Source organism: Mytilus californianus, unplaced genomic scaffold (genome assembly GCF_021869535.1).
Source record: "Mytilus californianus isolate M0D057914Y unplaced genomic scaffold, xbMytCali1.0.p SCAF_22, whole genome shotgun sequence".
In the NCBI taxonomy this organism is placed as follows: domain Eukaryota; kingdom Metazoa; phylum Mollusca; class Bivalvia; order Mytilida; family Mytilidae; genus Mytilus; species Mytilus californianus.
This window is the reverse complement of record NW_026262671.1, coordinates 1,195,215-1,218,626: the sequence shown is the minus strand read 5'-3', so window position 1 is coordinate 1,218,626 and position 23,412 is coordinate 1,195,215. Positions and strand designations below refer to the sequence as shown.

General features: G+C 31.8%; 1 protein-coding gene across 1 annotated transcript in view; it reads right to left on the bottom strand.

The window, feature by feature from the left end:
* Positions 1-2,068: 2,068 nt before the first annotated feature.
* Positions 2,069-23,412, bottom strand: part of LOC127732074 (phospholipase A2-like) — a 41,995-nt gene continuing 20,651 nt past the window's right edge. Inside the window, exons 2-6 of the mRNA XM_052241130.1 lie at positions 9,864-9,938; positions 7,839-7,934; positions 6,876-7,014; positions 3,668-3,777; positions 2,069-2,260 (exon numbers count right to left, since the gene is read on the bottom strand). Coding sequence (XP_052097090.1) covers positions 2,127-2,260; positions 3,668-3,777; positions 6,876-7,014; positions 7,839-7,934; positions 9,864-9,921 — 537 coding nt within the window. The 5' untranslated portion in view covers positions 9,922-9,938 and the 3' untranslated portion in view covers positions 2,069-2,126. The remainder of the gene's footprint in view (positions 2,261-3,667; positions 3,778-6,875; positions 7,015-7,838; positions 7,935-9,863; positions 9,939-23,412) is intronic.

The following is a 23,412-nucleotide window of genomic DNA, read 5'->3' as shown; positions in this document are numbered from 1 at the left end:
ACGACTTATTTGGACTTCAATGATAAAAAGTAAAATAACAAAAATACCGAAATCAAGGTCAAATTCAAAACGGAAAGTCCCTTATCAAATGGCGAAATAAATGTTTAATATTGTTTTTGATCTTTCTATTTACTTATATGTGGATATTTCGAGGATTTGAACCTAACGTAGACAAATCGTCGTGTGATTTTATAATATTCAATGTCGACTTTTGATAAAAATGGAGATATTTATATATCTGATATAGTATGGGTTATCTCCCCATACAACTATAAAACGAGATTTCTATATTCTACGAGTTTTTGCCAGAACTATACTAGTTGGACATATAAAGTTCAGAGAAAACTTATCTTATAGTATTGTATCACCACTATTTTTCAGATCTTGCTACTCTAAATTAATTGTTATAAAACCTATTTTGTTCAATACTATGCTTATTTTTTCATAATTACTTCAACATGTTCAATTCAATCTTTGAGTCTTACCCAGCAAATCAAGCATTACAGAATTTGGGATATTACAGAATTAAAAAAAAATCTATGGTCTATCTCCGATACAAATATTGGAAATGATATCTAAAAGAATATTTTGTATTGTAGTGTTCTATCTCCCGAACATTAATTAAGGTGGTTGTTTATTTAAAACCAATTGAACAAAAAATTGCTTTTAAAGTCAATAAATTTGATTACTGCAATTTTTTTCCCAGTCAAATATATATAATATTGCACAATATTGATAATTTTACAACATAGTATTGTGGTGCACTTTAAAATGTTCTTTCATGACATTTTAAGAACTATGCAACCTGCATTATACTGTAAATTAGTAACGATTTGTTATTTTCGCGTGAACATTTAATAAGTTTTCTACTTCCTAATTTCATTTGATCACGATTTAAGGCAAGACTTTGGTACTCTTTTTAACTTACACGAGTAATTTTTAATATAAAGTAAATGAAAAAAGATTTAACCATGTTCAAATACAATAAACCTAAAAGTCGTAATGCTACATTCATGAATATGTATTATTGTATTCTTATTATACGCTGTTCCTGTGTTTCACGTACATTGTACATGGAATGAATTGTGAGTATAGTATCATTGGTGTGTGTTCTTTTTAATTGATATTTGATAACTATTCATTAGCAAAAATAGGATTTACAATGCACCAATTCTAAAACTCATCCAGACTTTCAATTCGGTATGTTTACAAAATGTGACGTAACGTTTATAGTAAACAGCGTTTTACTCACATAATTTTTTATACTTCCATAAACCTGGAAATTTCATGGTGGGTCACATATGCTTTAAAAAGTTATCGTTTGTGACGCGAGTATACAATCGTGCATGATTAATGAGCTCTGGTCTAACAGACAAAAAGAAAATAGGGGGTTTTAATCATAATTTCGATTACTAGAGTCCTAAAAATGAAACGAAACATATTTTGTCATTGATTGTCATACAAATTTTGGCAAATCCAAAACAAATACAAACGTTAAAACAAAACAAAACAGAAACAAAAAAATGACAAAAAGTAAAGCCAAACCCGGCAAGACTAATTTCATCGCCTCGAAACTTGTATAGATGCAATCATGACTTCAATAAATGTTATGGAGAATCGATGTCATAGATGACTATCGATATGTCCTACTTTTCGTACTACAAGGCTTTACTCATAGCCTCGATTATGACATCATCACATGCGTATGATCACCATATTTTGACTTGCCATGAGCAAAAGAACGGGTGCAACTTTTGGAGTAGAAATTCATCTCCGTTCTTTTGTGAGGATCTTATCACCCTATCTTAAGTTGTTTTGTGTAGTATTCTATGGACTCTTGTTTATCTTTTCGTCTTTTTCTAATTTGGTCACGGCATTGTGTATTTTACTTCGATTCATGGCCACTCATTGTCTCCTCCCTTTTAAGATACATATCAAAATTAACTCAAAAGAACAGACAATACTGTATATTTAAGAATATAAATGAATCTGTAATATTCATAACAAATAAATAAATCTTGATATTCGAATAAATTGAGAATGGTTATCAGAGAAAGACATTTTTGTTCCAAAGAGCACCAGAATTAGTAAGCATTATCTTTTCATTGTTTGATTTAGTTGTTCGTTCATTCATATTTGATACAATAAGCTTTATTTCCGTCTTTCCATCGTTGATTATATTGAAGTTTCCTATTTGACAAACAGTCTGCTGCCTCGATATCACACATGCAGAAGTTATATTTGCATTTATCCCTATTAGCTGAAAAAAGAAATGTATGCATACTGAACTCAATTGTATGAAAACTGACAAAGATAACAGTCAAGTAAGAGAATCTCTGAAGATTTTTTTCAGGATTAAATTTTCATGATCATAGTTACTAGTAAAATACGTGGGAGGTGCAATGATATGTTAGTATGGAAAACATGGTATATATATATTACTCGAAATTGTGCTTTAAATCGCAGTTAGCAGCTGCAAGTACTGACAGAGAGATACTTTGTGTATGTATTCATTATTTTAGTTGCTATATTCTTTAGATAGTTCTGTCATATCTGTTCTTTTTCAATTTCTCTTTGTTTCCAAATGTTAAGCTGTAATACCACTAGGTCACAGAAAGGTTTAGAACCCTACAATTTTTAACACGGTCACACTCTTCATGTGCTTGTTACAGTCACAATGTATGCACTATTGTGTAAATTAAAACAAAATCAATAGGAGTTTGACAAAATAATTTTCTTTACTCTACGTTAAAGAACCTTTGCAACATCTCTTTTATGGTCTGTAGCTGGCTTGTGGTAAGGTAAACATGAATAGCTCGTTTTCCAGCTGCAGTCAAAATGTTCCATCATTTATCGTGCATACCAACTTAGCAAAACCACGATCTCGTTTTAAATGTTTATTTTTTTCTCGTCCTAGATATAAATTATATATTTGCCATTAAACGTTAAACAAACAATAAGACAATAGAACTATAGTTGTTTCTAGTGTCCATCGTGAATAAATAAATGATATGGTATGTACTACAACTCCATGGTATCTGTTATCTTTAAAATTCCGCAAATGTTGAAACATCTGTTAGGGGTAAATCTCCAACAGTGAATACAAAAGAATAAATACATAAAACGTTGAATATCTCACCCCGACTTAAGTATCACAGTAGATATTATATAAAGCACAATGATTTTCCACCATCCATTTCAATTTAACTATACATTTACATACTAAAATCAGACTTGAAAGATTACAATTAGTAAAAAAAAAAACCCAAAAGATAAAAATAAAAATTTGTGTAATATACATTGTCATAATAAAAAATATAACTAGTATACCACAAAAGCAACACACGTTACGATTCTATCACAAGTAGTAAACATTTGCATATTTCAAAAAAGATTTCCTTCCACAGTTGTTAAACGACCCTTAAGAAGACCCAGATGCTGCATGCAGTAAAAGTCACATATTTTTGACACTAAATTGTCTATGGAAACTGCAAAAACATTACACAATAAAACTTTTATATACAGTCAAAACTATCAAAAAGGCATGCTTACTGAAAACAGAAATTATCATATTAACACAGATTTCATTTTAGCAACCTCTTTCAATTGAAACACATTTTATATTTCTATTATCAAGTGTACACATAATTTATTTAAATTAACTTACTGCATTTAATATTTGAGTCAAAACACTGTTCATAGGAGTAATATCTAGATGACACTGGACAACCTTTTAACAATATTTTTTTGAAACACATCTGGTGCTCTAAACAGCATCTAAGTAAAAAAAATAAAGCTGCATTCATTTATATGTAAACAAGTCTTTCGCTTATTTTAGTCGTTTGTTTGCTGCCTTATTGACTTATATCCCACTCTATCTTTTCTTCTGTTCTTCTTTTCTTCGTATATTCGCGGGTGTAAAATTTCGCGATTTTATTGAATAAGGTATACCAAATAATTTGGCAGTTATCATTTTGGCGGTTCAAAACTTTTATCAATATTATTGAATGTGCACTTTTAAATTGGTGGAATTTATTTTGGCGATTTTGTTCTATCCGCGAAAATAAGCGAAAATATACACCCCGCGAAAATAACCCGCTATACGGTATGTGATTGTTTGACAATTAACTTTCAATGAGATTTTCGTTAAAAAAATAGAAGATAAATTTTAAGTGAACTTATCCTATTTTTACCGTTTAAGGCGACTTTATAGTGCTATAATTCTTTTTGTTAATGTATTAGTTTTGCATATATTCGTTATTCCTTTTGTTGCATTTTGTTAATTCAACTTCCTGTTTTATTTTATGTTTTCCACACAAAAAGAAATCGTGATTCAGCCTCAGTGCCGCATTTGAAGCTCGTTTTTGAAGAGGTGCGTGTTGAGCAAACAGATGTGAATGTGTAGTGTTCTTTTTGGTGGTTGGTTTTCTTTTTGTCTCGTTCTTCTTTTGGTCGTGATTTATTGGTCTGATCGCCTCCTTTGCAATAAAATAAGATCCGTGACCCCTATTATTATTTAAATCTCAGAAGTATTTATGAAAAACAATTCTCTCATTGAATTTTTACCAATCCTATCGTTAAATGTTCCCGCAAAAGGAAACAATAAGCTTCTCCTATTAAAAACTCCAAGGAAAATTCAAAACGGATAGTCCTTTATCAAATGGCAAAATAAAAAGCTCAAACACATCAAATAAAATTGAGAATGGTAAGGAAATATGTCAAAGAGACAACAACCCAGCCAAAGAGCAGATAACAGCCGAAGGCTACAAATGGGTCTTCAATACAGCGAGAAAATCCCGCACCCGGAGGTGGTTCTCAGCTGGCCCCTAAATAAAAAAGTGTACTAGTTCAGTGAAAATGGACGTCATACTAAACTCCAAAATAATATAAATGAACTAAAATTAAAAAACATACAAGACTAACAAAGGCCACAGGCTCCGATCTTGGGACAGGCGCAAAAATGCGGCGGGGTTAAACATGTTTTGTGAGATCTAAACCCTCCCCCTATACCTCTAGCCAATGTAGAATAAAGAAACACACAGCAATACGAACAGTAAAACTCAGTTGAAAAGAAGTCCGTGTCCGATGTCAGGATAGATAACAAAAGAAACTAAGCAAAATGACAAAGATACATAAATTAACAAAGGACTACTAGCAGTTACTGACATGCCAGCTCCAGACCTCAATTAAACTGATTTAAAGATTATGTCTTCGTCATATGAATATCAAGTACAATCCCTCCCGTTAGGGGTTTAGTATCATACCATCATAAAATATATGAGAAGAACATAACCCGTATCATGCCAACAACTAGTTTTAGAATAAATGTGTTTATTTCCGATACAAAAACCCTATGAGTGAATCAATATTTATACCAAAATATGCAATCCTTAATGACTTGACAACAGTATCGTAACTATATCCCTTTCTGAATAAGTCTGTTCAAAGGTTTGGTTAGCTTTTGAGGTGAACGCCGACAAAGAATGGAAAACAACTATCATATTCCTGATTTGGTACAGGCATTTCCTTTGTAGAAATTGGTGGATTAAACCTGGTTTTATAGCTTGATATTCATATAAAATAGCCGTGAATTCGTTAATTTCCATATATTTTAACAAAAAAAAACAAGATCCATGACTCCAAATATTTTTTATTGAATTTTTAAAATACATTGACCCAATAGTCTTTTACAGAAGTTTAAGAAAAATCTATCTCTGAGCATTTAGACACCTGAACTATCTTCAAAGACTAAAATTGGTGTAGAAAAAGATTTGCGGTAAAATAAATAAAGAACCTTACACAGGATTACAACAAAAGATGCATACGGGCTGTATATACCGAATGAAGAATCAAAATTCAAAAACTTTGACAACATTGCATCCGTATGCGTCTTGATGAAGGCATCGGTGAAACTTTGATCAGAAGAACAGCCATAACAGCACTTCACCATTGCCGTTTTGTCAAGTGTGTAGGGATTAATTCCATAAATTGATACAATATGCTCATTCCTTTCTATCTATATAGTTTTAAGGTATATGTAGACGGAGAGTCTAAATAAAAAATCCATAGAAGTTTTTAAATAAATTGTCAAAATGTAGTTTATGTCATACTTTTTTTTTCAAAATAGTAGAAAGTATAGGTCACCGGGCTTTTTTCAAGCTACAGGTTGTGCAACATTGTCGGATTTTTTATAGGATATGCATGGAAACCCAATTGTACGTGATAAAAAGAAAACTAAACATAAAATTTTGAGATAAAATATGAGAAGATAGGTCTTATTAAATATGATTTCAGATAAAAAGAAAAATTGGGGTCAACGGACTCGTTTTCTTGTTACATAATACAATAGGTAAATTCATAACACATAATATTATACAAGTTATTTTATCTGAGTTATCTCCACTGATGTGGCAAAGTTGAAAAAAATTTAATCAAACAAAAATATTCTGTTTTCTTGTAAAATACAGCCGTAAAATATGATAGAGCACCCAATTTTCTATATTAACATGAAAAGTCTTGCATATGAATAACATACTAGTCTCAAATTTGCCCATTTCATTAAAGACCTAGACTGATTGTTATCTACTTTTTCAAAATAAAAGATGGAGGAAGACACCTCAGCTACCTTAATTCAGACTATTTCGTTTGATTCTTATCTTGTTTCAATCATAGCGTTTGTTAATCGACGTGCCCGGTTAAGGTAATTTCCGAAATAAGATTCTTTTGTATTGACATCGATATCAATGTTTCGTCGTAATTTCTTTAAATAATCCAACTATTAGACCAAAATGTTAACGTTAAAAATGTATTGTGGTCAGAAAAATTGTTCTTGAAATTCTTTCGGGTACGAACGTTGTCCAAAATAAAATCTATACCTGTCTAATTCGTCAACAGGCTTGCTAGTTCCGTTTTGTGCACACCAACATCCATAGTTGTTTAAACTATCGGCAAAATATATATCCTCTAAGTTAGTTTTGAGTAAAGAGTGAATTCGATAAATGCTTTTGAGATCATCTACAAAATGAATAGATTATAAAATCGTAAAACATCTGCTTATTATAGAAATAATATAAACATTAACTACCTGTGTTAACGTGTTCCAAATGCATAGTGGCAAAAGACATACATTGTTTATTTTATTTAGCATAAATACATTCAACAGACTTATCTTCGTTTTTGTGTATTGCACATGAGTACTTTGAAAAGACATATATTTTCTATTCTATCATGCACATGCTCCTGAAAAATTACTTATTTTTTTAACAAATTAGGAGATGTGGTATGATTGCAGATGAGACAAGTGTGCACTAGCGTCTAAAATTATGTGGATGTTAACATCTTCAATAATTAGCAAAATCATACAGTATAGTCAGCTATAAAAGGGCCCGACTTGGCAAAATGTGACACAATTGAAACACATGTTTTTAATTGTTTTGTACGAAAGTTCCTGGTAAAACAAACTTTTTTTTGTTTTGTACATAAGTATTCGGTCAAACGTATCTAGCTTATACAGTTTATATAGTTATACGAACCTGGTAAAATATATCTTGAAATTGTGTATTGTATTGCACATCAGTACTTGGAAAACATTTTTTTTTTATTGTATTGTACATATGTACCTTGCCAAGGCAGATTTTGTTTCTTGTATTGTATTTAGATATAAGTAATTGGTAAATCTTATCTTGTTCATTGTATTGTACATATATACATTGTCAAGGCAGATCTTGTTTCTTGTATTGTATTTACATATAAGTAATTGGTAAATCATATCTTGTTTATTGAATTGTATGTAATTTAGAATCAAGATTTATCTTGTTTATTGTATTGCACACTATTACCTGGTAAAAAAAAATCTTGACGTTTATTCATTGCATTAATTCCATCAGATTTCCACATCAATGTTTGTGTAATACCTCTTGCTGCTACGTACTTAGCTGTTAAAAGAAGATACAGATATTAAATATAATGTATCACAGTTAAATGTAGCAAAGGCGGAGGTATGATATAAGCCATATTTTGCCCTGAAACATCATGAATAGCAAACTGTCAAGCCTTTCAAAATGTTGATTAAATGATAAATGAACAAGTTGAAGATAAACTTGATATAAAGTGCAGAAGGGTCCCTTGAAATGTCACTAGTACATTATGAAAATGTCGAAATTTAAGTAATTCACCTAAAATAACAATATCATGCATAGTTTTTGGTCAATATATATACATGATATATGAGCAGCAGCTTTTACACACATTAACCTTTTTGTAAAATACATTTTGTAGCAGAGTACTAGTTGGTGTAACGCTGTTGCTCAGATACAAATATGAATGACAAGATATCAGAATTTGCAGATTTTACAATTTTGAACTAAATGTTAAAAGTCTGAAGCCTTAGTGCCAATATGGAAGACAGCATTCAAAAATAAAAGTATTGAGGTCCAACAGATGATTGTCTTATGAAAACTTTTAGGATGTTATTTGGTATATTTACAATACATTTGATATTTGAATTGTATGGACCAAATTATTCGTCTTATCATAACACATCATAGATACCAGGATTAAAACTTTGCACGCCAGACGCGCGTGTCGCCTACAAACGACTTATCAGTGATGCTGCAATCAGAAAAAGTTAATGAGGCCAAAATAAAGTACGAAGTTTACGAGCATTGCGGACCTCTAATTACGAAAGGTTTTGTCAAATACTGCAAAGGTAATCTATTCCTAGGGTAGAAAATCCATAGTATTTCGAAAAATTCAAATTTTGTAAACAGTTAATTCATAATTATTACTATTTCAATGATAACTCATGACAATACGGAAGTGTTGACAACTTGGCTGGTTATACCCTTCACAAGCAGTGGCATCGACCCAGTGGTAGTAAATAAGCTCATCATAGATACCAGGCATTAAAATTTTGCACGCCAGACGTTCGTTTTGTCTAGACACGTCAGTGACGCTCGAAACAAAAAAGTTAAAAAGGCCAAATAGAGTACGAAGTTGATATCTTCTCATTTATTAAATATACGATGGGAGTTTATGAAACCTGAGGTGAGCGTTTATATAAAAAAGGAGATAATGCATGATTGCCAAAAAATGAGACGACTATTCACCAGAGACCGTAAGACATAAATGTTAGCAAGTATACGTCATTGTTAAGCCTCCAACAATGAGTAATATCCAGACAAAAGAGGAGGGTATGTGGACCTAAGATGAATCTAACCCTGCCCATGTTGTGCTTGTATAGTACCAAGTCAGATTATTAAGACCAATCATAATTGTCTGTTGTAGTGTCCAATATTTTTGATTTTGATAATTCCTGTTGTATTTTTGTTTGTAAGTTTTCTTAAATAAAATGTAATCTGTGTAATATTTACTGCATCTACTTGTGTTTGCAGTTTGTATTTGTTTTTAAATGTTTAGCATATTCATAATTTATCAATGCTTCTATACTTTAAATAATCTGATGGTTTTTACATGCATTACAACATGTAAATGGTGTAAGCCATTTCAACATTTCTACAGAATATTTAAGATGCACATTTGCAGTAAATTGGTAAACGTTATTTCAGAAGTAAACTGTGCAAGTGTATTAAAAAGAGTAGTAGTGGGAGGGTTGGGTATTCATACAACAAGTTCAAACTATCCATTCGTGATTTGTGTTTTTCTCTTTCTCTTTCTAGTTAATCATGTTAATGTCGAATGATATATCATGTTTTTTTTTCTCAAAATGTAATAGTTAATAAAAACCGGTTTACATTCTTAAAGTTGAAATCAATTCTAACCTCTGTTCTGAATAATCTGTCTAAGAACTGGTCTGACCTAGATCAGGACAGAAAAGAAAGAATCAATCCATCCACCCAACTTACCTGCCAAAATCCATAATACCATTAGAAGTACCAGAACTAAACCATGCATGCTGTCCATTTTCTGGCCTTTTTTTGCTGGAAAATAATTCAAATAATCTAGAACGTAATATGATCGTTTTTACTAAACAGATAAAAATATTATTTGATACAACATATTGAAAATTTATAAATTGAAATATTTTGTTACTAATAATCATCATTATAGTTTACACGGTTCCCATTTTTTTACCTTACAAGATTTGGATAATGCCTTTGTTTCTATCAGAAGCAAAAACATGTAATGGCCTAAATTTTAACTTTCAACATATGAAAATACTATAAATCAAACATTTGTATAACAAAGCTGATTGTTTGTACATTTGTAGACAAGAACGAGCTTTCTTTTGGGTCATCAATCCACAAAAAAACGTTGGCCTACAATTGGGAACAGTTGTAACACACCGTAAAAACAATTTGTTATACAATAATTCAAGAATCCAATTGCTATGTACTAAATGTAAATTAAATAGGTGAGACTTATGACAAATAGAAACTTTTATAATATAGTTTGTACTAAAACGTCTTCTCATTGGTGAATTAAAATCAAAATTGGTCGCTATGTTGACCGTGGTGTATTAAAAATGAAAACTTATATAATAAACTGTATCACAAACAAATGCAACATGATTGCTATCGATCAAAATGGATGAAAACCTTTATTATGCTCCCTTTAATTTTTAATTCTTCTTATCGTGTTATATCTTATTGTATCGTTTTTTTCGAAGTAAAAAATCCAAACAATAAATTTAGTTTATTCTTGATCTGTTCTGTATGAAAAATTCTGGACAGCAATAAAAAGTAAAATTACAAAAAAAAAACCCAACTCCAAGGAAAACTTAAAACTCAAAACGGAAAGTCTTTTATCAAATGGCAAAATCAAAAGCTCGAACACTTCAAACGAATGGAAGACAACTGCTATATTCCTGACTTGGTACAAGCATTTCCTTATGTAGAAAACTGTGGATTAAACAATCTTTTCTTCAGCTTTTTAATTATCTTATTGTCTAATCTGTGTAATTAACGTATCATGTTTATTCTGTGTATACCAGTTGAAAGTACAGCGTGGAAAACGCTAAAGTGCACAGTTGTTCTAGTAATGTTTGATACTAATGACAATACCTAAAAGAGACGGCCGAATCCTATGGGGAAAAATATCTTATCGGAACTTACAGAACTTACCGAAGTTGAAATATTTTTAGAATACTAATGATTAATCCACGGCTGATCAGTACGTTTTAATACAACAATGTCTAGAACATTAATTCTAATCTAAAGTAGTGTGTTTCATATGAACGAAAAAGAATATAATAAAAACGTTCAATATGCATTACATCAACATAATAATTAAGTGCACTTTTTACAATTTAGCGGATACACAGGTAAATATGGTTATAACTTAATAGATATTGACACATATACTTCTGAGCAATCTTGTTTTAAATCTTTTGTAAGATCAACAAAAAAGCAAACAGATGGTCGATACATCATTTACAAAATGGCATATAGACACTCTATAGACAAAGTACATAAGGAAAAATGAAAGACAAGAATACAAAAATGACCATAGCACAATAACACAATGGCAGGATTTATAAATACCTAGCCACGCCAAAAGTATATACCAAAAAATGGACTAAACAGTACAGGTTAAACTTTTCAAAGACAAATAAAAAGAACACTATAACACGTGATAATAGATGATAAACAACGTCAGTACCTAGAATCTATACCTCAAGACTATCATGTATTACTAGTATTGGTGAAGTTGATACGGAATATTTATCAACAAGGTCTTAGTATCTTCCGATGAACTTTTTAAGAAAAAGAACGAGACGTTCTTTGATATAATCCTGATTCATCAACTTTCTGCTCAGACACTGGTAACATTTTATTACTGTCCCATTTAAGAACAGGGGATTTTGAAAAATGAATTGAAAGTTAAAAGAAAACGCGCCCCCGTTGTGCCCATGTATTGTTTTTTTTAAACTAACGAGTGTATTCACCTGTCATATTTAATATAAGCATGGCAAAATCAGTTTTCTTAAAAAAAACCTGACAACTTTGTTAAATAAAGCTACTTTGTTTCACGATAGTGATGCCCAGCATATGAATAAGAGAGTAACAAAGAACGTGTATGAAACTCGGAATCAGTAATGCCATTTAAATATCAATGTATAAAATCCTGTAAAACAAATCGGAAAAAGTAGCAGGACTATTATGTAAACTTTTAAAGAACAAGAATGTCAAATTGTTGTTTCTAAACCCAGAAATAAAGGAAGTGTTATCCATTACCGCTGTAATGAAAATATCAAGTTTATCTGATTTAACTGGTTACAAAAATTTTAATTGTTCGAAATACCAAAGGTTTCTTTCCAAGGAATATATTACCTTAACTAAGCTGTTTGCAAGATTTACGGAGTTTTTAGACTTCAATGCTCTTCAACATTATTAATATTTAAACTTTATCTTGTCTATTCGAACGTCACTAATGAGTCTTTTGTAGACAAAACGTGCGTCTGGTGTATAAAATTTTAATAAAATTGAGAATGGAAATGGGGAAAATGTCAAAGAGACAACAACCCGATCAAAGAGCAGATAACAGCCGAAGTCCAACATTGGGTCTTCAACGCAGCGAGAAAATCCCGCACCCGGAAGTGGTCCTCAGCTGGCCCGTAAATAAAATTGAGTACTGTTTCAGTGAAAATGGACGTCACACTAAACTACAAAACATATAAAGGAACTAAAATTAAAAAAAAACATACAAGACTAACAAAGGCCAGAGGCTCCTGACTTGGGACAGGCGCAAAAATGCGGCGGGGTTAAACATGTTTTGTGAGATCTCAACCCTTTCCTATACCTCTAGACAATGTAGAATAAAGAAACACATAGACAGGTATCGTTTATACATATTGTTTTACAAAGAATTGGGGAATTGTAAGTTTTCTTTATTCTATGAAGCCGTTGGCCACATATCCATGATGACAGTTAATATGAAGTTCATATCAAGCCTTCAATAAACGTTGAAAAAGGTGTAATGATGATGAAAGTTTGGTCATTTTGACAGTTAGCCATGGAACACAACACCAAAACCTGGATATTCTTCATCTTATCAAATATACACAAAGATCGGATTCCAGGTCGACCGATTGTTTCAATATTTTAGAAGAAATTTTACAGTTATTGTCTCCAAGATGACTAGTATGAATATTTCTAAATAACCTTAACTGATAGAGTTGTCAGTGGTATAGAATATAGTCATCAACATCACAAATATTCAACAGTCATTATCACATGATCGCGTTCTACGAAACCCCGGAACCAGAAAGAAGTACATGTGCCTTTGTCAAAGAATTATGAGGAGTTTTTGCTGTAAGTGAAATGACAACTTTCTCTGTCACTTTAACGGTTTCCGGTATGCGATATATTTGAAATAGAAAATGGCGTTAAGAGCGCTCCGTGCATATCAAAGACAAATATTAACCAAATATTTAATTGGAGGGTAAGTGTATCTAAACCTATAGCTAGTCCGTATAGGCATGATTATGGTTAAGTCCTGTCAAAGTTTACTATTCTAAATTATAGCTAGTTAGAGTGTTCATTTTGTCAAGAAAAAATTGTATGTCAAAATAACCATGTTATAAAATTGTATTCATTATTCTATTGTTGATAACTTTTGATTAAAACCAAATAGATTTCGTGCGTCCGATGCGTTTTTCGGTAATACCTTCTCAGCAGGAAAGCCAAGAAAAATAGGTATATAATATTATATACTTAAGGTGGTATGTGAGTATACACAAACAAATGATAGAGTTTTTTGTACTTTTCAAAATGTAGTACATATTGTGATATTTACAAAAAAATAATGTAAAAATGATTAGTAAAGAAGGGATGAAAGATACCAGGGGGCAGTCAAACTCGTAGATCGAAAACAAACTGACAACGCCATGGCCAAAAATAAAACAATAATATAAAAATGATTGATAAGCGAGCATGTTTACAAGCTACAGGTTGTTAAAAAAGACAGTTTGTATGAATCATACAGAGAAAAAGCATCATAATAAAAATAGAAGGGAAACAAAATGATAGAATAAAATATAAGAAGACAGCTTGTATAAAATGCTTTCAGAATATCAACGTCACGTTTGGTTTTTTTCCCCTTCTATAACATTACATAGAAACAATTTCCTGAAGATTCCTTCATAAATTTTATTTTTTCTCAGTAAACTCCCATTGATTACGAATAGTTTCAAGAATTGAAATCAAGCAAAAATATTCTACTGTTATTATAAAAGTATTGATATTAAAGCTATTATTTTTCCCCTGCAATTGCGATATTGTACCATTCATCCAACCTTTTGAAAAAAAAGTAATATAACAAAAATACCGAACTCCGAGGAAAATTCAAAACGGAAAGTCCGTAATTGAAAATTATATTAGTTCAATTCATTAATGAATAGTCTGATCTAATCTGCACACCATATTACAAAACATGTAAACGTTGACTGTGACGTCATTAACATGTTGAATATATTGTTGACGTCACTGTGATGTCATTAACATATTGAACATATTTGACCTATATGATAATTTAAAAAAAACCAAAAAGATATGTCATCCATATTGATATCTTTGTATAAGACATCTTTAAATAACATTTTTTTTTATGGCAAGGAGATTGTTCATATCTAAATATTTATGATACGACCTCAAAATAAGGCTATTTTGATCTTTTTGCAGTTTTCTGTGGGGACCCAAAAAGTTTTAGGCACTAAAACACATGTGTAACAGTACAAGCTTTGCTCATTGTTCATTTCCGTACAGTGTCCTATACATTAGCTATAGTTGTTTTCATCGTCGTCTTTTGAACTCTGGTTGTTTGTTGTCTAATTTACATATCACATATCCAATTTTATTTGTTATACACATTTGAAAAATTGAATTACCGATATCTGATCGATTTGTATCTTGTGACATCTAAATGTTTAAAATATTTTTTGATCATCATTATTCCTCCTTTAGGATAATCGGTAGGGAAAAATTTTCTTACATCTCTTTTATTCATATTTACTGTCTTAGATATTTGTTATAAATGTGGAAAATTAGCAGGAAGGACTATTATGTAAACGTCAAAAGAACAAGAACTTCAAGATGTTGTTTTTAAACCCAGTGATAAATGAAGTGTTTTCGATGTTATAAACTAAAAGATGCAAAAGGGGCATTCAAACTCATTAGTTGAAAATAAACTAACAACGCCATGACTAAAAAGAAAAATTCCAACAGACAAACAACAGTACGCAAAACACAATATAGAAAACTAATGAAACCAATCAAAACTGGGAGTGATCTCAGGTGCTCCGGAAGAGTAAACAGATCCTGATCCACATGTGACACCTGTTGTGTTTCTCATGTTTGTATAAACCCGGTGATAAGTCTAATTCGGTAGTTACATTCGGGGGAAAGGGGACGGGATTGTTGTTACGACAATTGGAACATTTCCGTTGTCATCTGTGAAACGGATATTTCTTAACGGTAAACCAACTCGTGATGGCGTCCGTAAAATTAACGAAGGGATGATTTCAACTTCATTAATTGGAATTATAAGTCTGATAGCTTGCTTAATTAAATAAAACTAGGAGGTATAGACCCCGTATGCAGGTGCTGCTGAAATTTTTCTACATAGGAATGAAAAATTCACAATCGAGAAGGTGAAATCATCTCTTTTATCGTAAAGAGATGGTGAAATCATCTCTTTTATCGTAAAGTTTTGTTTTCAACTGACCCTCATTTTCAATTTCTAGATGTTAGCCAAGATATGAGACAGTATTAACTGTATCTGTTGTATCCTGTATCTCAAGTTTATTGGGATAGATGCGTTCAGCATAGTCACCAAATTTTGAGTTATTTAGTGAGAGAACATCATCTGTATAGCGGAAAGGGAAGTTAAAGGATACTGCTAACTTCTTTTCTCTCTTCCTAAGACGTTCATGTATGCAGTCAGCCTAATTTGAATAAAGGAACAAGTCAGCAAGTAAAGGGGAACAGTTGGTTCCCATTGAAATGCCGTTTGTTTGTTGAAATAACGTCCTCCAAACGTAACAAATATGTTGTTAATCAAGAAATCAAACATCTTGATAATGTCAGTTTTAGAGAATATTTTGTTTTTGAATCAGAGTGATTTCATGCAAAGTACGATTCATCCGTTCCCAAGACAAGATACTTGTATTTACGTTGGCCATTCTATTTTGAAAAAAAAGCAGGATCAACTTTTTCAATTTGTCTTTTAGTTTGAAATTGGCAATACTTGTGTAAAGTGTAAAAATGAAAATGTTTTAATACTATTGCAAGAAGAAAGAGACTTAGATTGTATGAACCCTAAAAAAAAGATCTTTGGATTTTTTTATTATCCGCATCTGATATACGCCACCTCTATTATAGGTAGTTTCACAATAACTTGGAATCCTGGCTTTGATTGCTGATAAAATTGATGTTAATAATTTAAAAAGAAGTTTCGTGGAGCACTTGGAATACCCAGCAATATAACGTTGTTTGTAAGTAAACTTATGTAGTTTAGGTATCAAATACAGTGATGTAAGATCCAGTTCTTCGTCTTTGGTTGAAATTCCAAAGGAGCGTAGAACAGACCTATGATTCTTCAGGATTTCCTCCTTTGTAAGTGGTGGTATATGTTGAGTTTCAAAGTGAATTGTCAATACCTAACTTATTTATCAAGCAGTTTATGTATTGTTGTTTGGGGCTTTTTCTTCGGGAAAGCAACATACTTGTCATGGAGGTGTGACAGGTGTTTTGCAACATTTGGGTCTTTATGTAGCAAACTGTTTACAAAAATTATAATTGTTTGAAATACCAAAGATTTTCTACCCAAGGAATAGGATACCTTATGTTAGCTGTATTTGACAAACTATACGGAATTTTGAGACTTCAATGCTATTCAGCATTATTTTATTTGACCTTTCAACTTGTCTTATTCGATCGTCACTAATGAGTCCTTTGTAGACAAAACGCGCGTCTGGTGTTTAAAATTATGAGACTGGTATCTTGATTATTTTTTGTTTACATAGAAAAGGGGAGTTGTAAGTTTTCTTTATTTTATGATGCCGTTGTCGAATATACACAAAGATCGGATTCCAGGTCAACCGATTGTTTCCATTTAAAACTACTACTTAATCTAAAAGCACTTGGCCACGGATCCAACATTACAGATTATCTAAAAGATCAAAGCTACCCTACAAAAAATGAAGGGAAATCTTTGATAATGATTATAGTATCATTATTTTGACAGCTAGCTACGGTTAACAACCCCAAACTCGGAAAAGTTCAGAATATTTTGAAATTTTGATAGATCATGATCCATTTCTGTGAAACGCAACTTAAAGTCATAATAAAATTGAGAATGGAAATGGGGAATGTGTCAAAGAGACAACAACCCGACCATAGAGCAGACAACAGCCGACGGTTACCAATAAACATGCTTTGTTTGAAGTGTTAACGATGGTATACAGATGTTTCTTTAAAAAGTTTTATGAACACTACATTGTTTAAACTGGGACCCAGATAACTCCAACTGGATTGTGACGTCATGGAAAAGTTGTGTGATTTCAGGTCTTATCCGGATTGGAATAAATAGCAATAAGGTGCATCCTAGCCCACAAGATGGGGGAAAAGCAATCTGTGAAAAGGTATGAAAGAACTGACAAAAAGATTATACTCCAACTTAATGTCTGGTTACACAATTAGACTTCATTGGAACCAAACTTCAAGAAAATGATAAATTTAGGATTTTTTTTAGGAATCATAGATATCCGTTGAAGCCATAATTCACTAACACGACTCCTAACCTTGCAGGAAACTCAAGGTAGAACATTAAAGGGGAGAGGCATGTTTTGTCCCCATTCCCTAAGAGGCAAGAAAAAGTCTGAATATGCTGTATATTATCAGAGACATGTAATACATGAATTATATTTCTCTGATATAATTGAATAAATTCATTTACATTTTAATTTGTTTTGGTGAATGTAAACGGCCGAATCCTATGGGGAAAAATATCTTATCGGAACTTACAGAACTTACCGAAGTTGAAATATTTTTAGAATACTAATGATTAATCCACGGCTGATCAGTACGTTTTAATACAACAATGTCTAGAACATTAATTCTAATCTAAAGTAGTGTGTTTCATATGAACGAAAAAGAATATAATAAAAACGTTCAATATGCATTACATCAACATAATAATTAAGTGCACTTTTTACAATTTAGCGGATACACAGGTAAATATGGTTATAACTTAATAGATATTGACACATATACTTCTGAGCAATCTTGTTTTAAATCTTTTGTAAGATCAACAAAAAAGCAAACAGATGGTCGATACACCATTTACAAAATGGCATATAGACACTCTATAGACAAAGTACATAAGGAAAAATGAAAGACAAGAATACAAAAATGACCATAGCACAATAACACAATGGCAGGATTTATAAATACCTAGCCACGCCAAAAGTATATACCAAAAAATGGACTAAACAGTACAGGTTAAACTTTTCAAAGACAAATAAAAAGAACACTATAACACGTGATAATAGATGATAAACAACGTCAGTACCTAGAATCTATACCTCAAGACTATCATGTATTACTAGTATTGGTGAAGTTGATACGGAATATTTATCAACAAGGTCTTAGTATCTTCCGATGAACTTTTTAAGAAAAAGAACGAGACGTTCTTTGATATAATCCTGATTCATCAACTTTCTGCTCAGACACTGGTAACATTTTATTACTGTCCCATTTAAGAACAGGGGATTTTGAAAAATGAATTGAAAGTTAAAAGAAAACGCGCCCCCGTTGTGCCCATGTATTTTTTTTTTTAAACTAACGAGTGTATTCACCTGTCATATTTAATATAAGCATGGCAAAATCAGTTTTCTTAAAAAAAACCTGACAACTTTGTTAAATAAAGCTACTTTGTTTCACGATAGTGATGCCCAGCATATGAATAAGAGAGTAACAAAGAACGTGTATGAAACTCGGAATCAGTAATGCCATTTAAATATCAATGTATAAAATCCTGTAAAACAAATCGGAAAAAGTAGCAGGACTATTATGTAAACTTTTAAAGAACAAGAATGTCAAATTGTTGTTTCTAAACCCAGAAATAAAGGAAGTGTTATCCATTACCGCTGTAATGAAAATATCAAGTTTATCTGATTTAACTGGTTACAAAAATTTTAATTGTTCGAAATACCAAAGGTTTCTTTCCAAGGAATATATTACCTTAACTAAGCTGTTTGCAAGATTTACGGAGTTTTTAGACTTCAATGCTCTTCAACATTATTAATATTTAAACTTTATCTTGTCTATTCGAACGTCACTAATGAGTCTTTTGTAGACAAAACGTGCGTCTGGTGTATAAAATTTTAATAAAATTGAGAATGGAAATGGGGAAAATGTCAAAGAGACAACAACCCGATCAAAGAGCAGATAACAGCCGAAGTCCAACATTGGGTCTTCAACGCAGCGAGAAAATCCCGCACCCGGAAGTGGTCCTCAGCTGGCCCGTAAATAAAATTGAGTACTGTTTCAGTGAAAATGGACGTCACACTAAACTACAAAACATATAAAGGAACTAAAATTAAAAAAAAACATACAAGACTAACAAAGGCCAGAGGCTCCTGACTTGGGACAGGCGCAAAAATGCGGCGGGGTTAAACATGTTTTGTGAGATCTCAACCCTTCCCTATACCTCTAGACAATGTAGAATAAAGAAACACATAGACAGGTATCGTTTATACATATTGTTTTACAAAGAATTGGGGAATTGTAAGTTTTCTTTATTCTATGAAGCCGTTGGCCACATATCCATGATGACAGTTAATATGAAAGTTCATATCAAGCCTTCAATAAACGTTGAAAAAGGTGTAATGATGATGAAAGTTTGGTCATTTTGACAGTTAGCCATGGAACACAACACCAAAACCTGGATATTCTTCATCTTATCAAATATACACAAAGATCGGATTCCAGGTCGACCGATTGTTTCAATATTTTAGAAGAAATTTTACAGTTATTGTCTCCAAGATGACTAGTATGAATATTTCTAAATAACCTTAACTGATAGAGTTGTCAGTGGTATAGAATATAGTCATCAACATCACAAATATTCAACAGTCATTATCACATGATCGCGTTCTACGAAACCCCGGAACCAGAAAGAAGTACATGTGCCTTTGTCAAAGAATTATGAGGAGTTTTTGCTGTAAGTGAAATGACAACTTTCTCTGTCACTTTAACGGTTTCCGGTATGCGATATATTTGAAATAGAAAATGGCGTTAAGAGCGCTCCGTGCATATCAAAGACAAATATTAACCAAATATTTAATTGGAGGGTAAGTGTATCTAAACCTATAGCTAGTCCGTATAGGCATGATTATGGTTAAGTCCTGTCAAAGTTTACTATTCTAAATTATAGCTAGTTAGAGTGTTCATTTTGTCAAGAAAAAATTGTATGTCAAAATAACCATGTTATAAAATTGTATTCATTATTCTATTGTTGATAACTTTTGATTAAAACCAAATAGATTTCGTGCGTCCGATGCGTTTTTCGGTAATACCTTCTCAGCAGGAAAGCCAAGAAAAATAGGTATATAATATTATTTACTTAAGGTGGTATGTGAGTATACACAAACAAATGATAGAGTTTTTTGTACTTTTCAAAATGTAGTACATATTGTGATATTTACAAAAAAATAATGTAAAAATGATTAGTAAAGAAGGGATGAAAGATACCAGGGGGCAGTCAAACTCGTAGATCGAAAACAAACTGACAACGCCATGGCCAAAAATAAAAAAATAATATAAAAATGATTGATAAGCGAGCATGTTTACAAGCTACAGGTTGTTAAAAAAGACAGTTTGTATGAATCATACAGAGAAAAAGCATCATAATAAAAATAGAAGGGAAACAAAATGATAGAATAAAATATAAGAAGACAGCTTGTATAAAATGCTTTCAGAATATCAACGTCACGTTTGGTTTTTTTCCCCTTCTATAACATTACATAGAAACAATTTCCTGAAGATTCCTTCATAAATTTTATTTTTTCTCAGTAAACTCCCATTGATTACGAATAGTTTCAAGAATTGAAATCAAGCAAAAATATTCTACTGTTATTATAAAAGTATTGATATTAAAGCTATTATTTTTCCCCTGCAATTGCGATATTGTACCATTCATCCAACCTTTTGAAAAAAAAAGTAATATAACAAAAATACCGAACTCCGAGGAAAATTCAAAACGGAAAGTCCGTAATTGAAAATTATATTAGTTCAATTCATTAATGAATAGTCTGATCTAATCTGCACACCATATTACAAAACATGTAAACGTTGACTGTGACGTCATTAACATGTTGAATATATTGTTGACGTCACTGTGATGTCATTAACATATTGAACATATTTGACCTATATGATAATTTAAAAAAAACCAAAAAGATATGTCATCCATATTGATATCTTTGTATAAGACATCTTTAAATAACATTTTTTTTTATGGCAAGGAGATTGTTCATATCTAAATATTTATGATACGACCTCAAAATAAGGCTATTTTGATCTTTTTGCAGTTTTCTGTGGGGACCCAAAAAGTTTTAGGCACTAAAACACATGTGTAACAGTACAAGCTTTGCTCATTGTTCATTTCCGTACAGTGTCCTGTACATTAGCTATAGTTGTTTTCATCGTCGTCTTTTGAACTCTGGTTGTTTGTTGTCTAATTTACATATCACATATCCAATTTTATTTGTTATACACATTTGAAAAATTGAATTACCGATATCTGATCGATTTGTATCTTGTGACATCTAAATGTTTAAAATATTTTTTGATCATCATTATTCCTCCTTTAGGATAATCGGTAGGGAAAAATTTTCTTACATCTCTTTTATTCATATTTACTGTCTTAGATATTTGTTATAAATGTGGAAAATTAGCAGGAAGGACTATTATGTAAACGTCAAAAGAACAAGAACTTCAAGATGTTGTTTTTAAACCCAGTGATAAATGAAGTGTTTTCGATGTTATAAACTAAAAGATGCAAAAGGGGCATTCAAACTCATTAGTTGAAAATAAACTAACAACGCCATGACTAAAAAGAAAAATTCCAACAGACAAACAACAGTACGCAAAACACAATATAGAAAACTAATGAAACCAATCAAAACTGGGAGTGATCTCAGGTGCTCCGGAAGAGTAAACAGATCCTGATCCACATGTGACACCTGTTGTGTTTCTCATGTTTGTATAAACCCGGTGATAAGTCTAATTCGGTAGTTACATTCGGGGGAAAGGGGACGGAATTGTTGTTACGACAATTGGAACATTTCCGTTGTCATCTGTGAAACGGATATTTCTTAACGGTAAACCAACTCGTGATGGCGTCCGTAAAATTTACGAAGGGATGATTTCAACTTCATTAATTGGAATTATAAGTCTGATAGCTTGCTTAATTAAATAAAACTAGGAGGTATAGACCCCGTATGCAGGTGCTGCTGAAATTTTTCTACATAGGAATGAAAAATTCACAATCGAGAAGGTGAAATCATCTCTTTTATCGTAAAGAGATGGTGAAATCATCTCTTTTATCGTAAAGTTTTGTTTTCAACTGACCCTCATTTTCAATTTCTAGATGTTAGCCAAGATATGAGACAGTATTAACTGTATCTGTTGTATCCTGTATCTCAAGTTTATTGGGATAGATGCGTTCAGCATAGTCACCAAATTTTGAGTTATTTAGTGAGAGAACATCATCTGTATAGCGGAAAGGGAAGTTAAAGGATACTGCTAACTTCTTTTCTCTCTTCCTAAGACGTTCATGTATGCAGTCAGCCTAATTTGAATAAAGGAACAAGTCAGCAAGTAAAGGGGAACAGTTGGTTCCCATTGAAATGCCGTTTGTTTGTTGAAATAACGTCCTCCAAACGTAACAAATATGTTGTTAATCAAGAAATCAAACATCTTGATAATGTCAGTTTTAGAGAATATTTTGTTTTTGAATCAGAGTGATTTCATGCAAAGTACGATTCATCCGTTCCCAAGACAAGATACTTGTATTTACGTTGGCCATTCTATTTTGAAAAAAAAGCAGGATCAACTTTTTCAATTTGTCTTTTAGTTTGAAATTGGCAATACTTGTGTAAAGTGTAAAAATGAAAATGTTTTAATACTATTGCAAGAAGAAAGAGACTTAGATTGTATGAACCCTAAAAAAAAGATCTTTGGATTTTTTTATTATCCGCATCTGATATACGCCACCTCTATTATAGGTAGTTTCACAATAACTTGGAATCCTGGCTTTGATTGCTGATAAAATTGATGTTAATAATTTAAAAAGAAGTTTCGTGGAGCACTTGGAATACCCAGCAATATAACGTTGTTTGTAAGTAAACTTATGTAGTTTAGGTATCAAATACAGTGATGTAAGATCCAG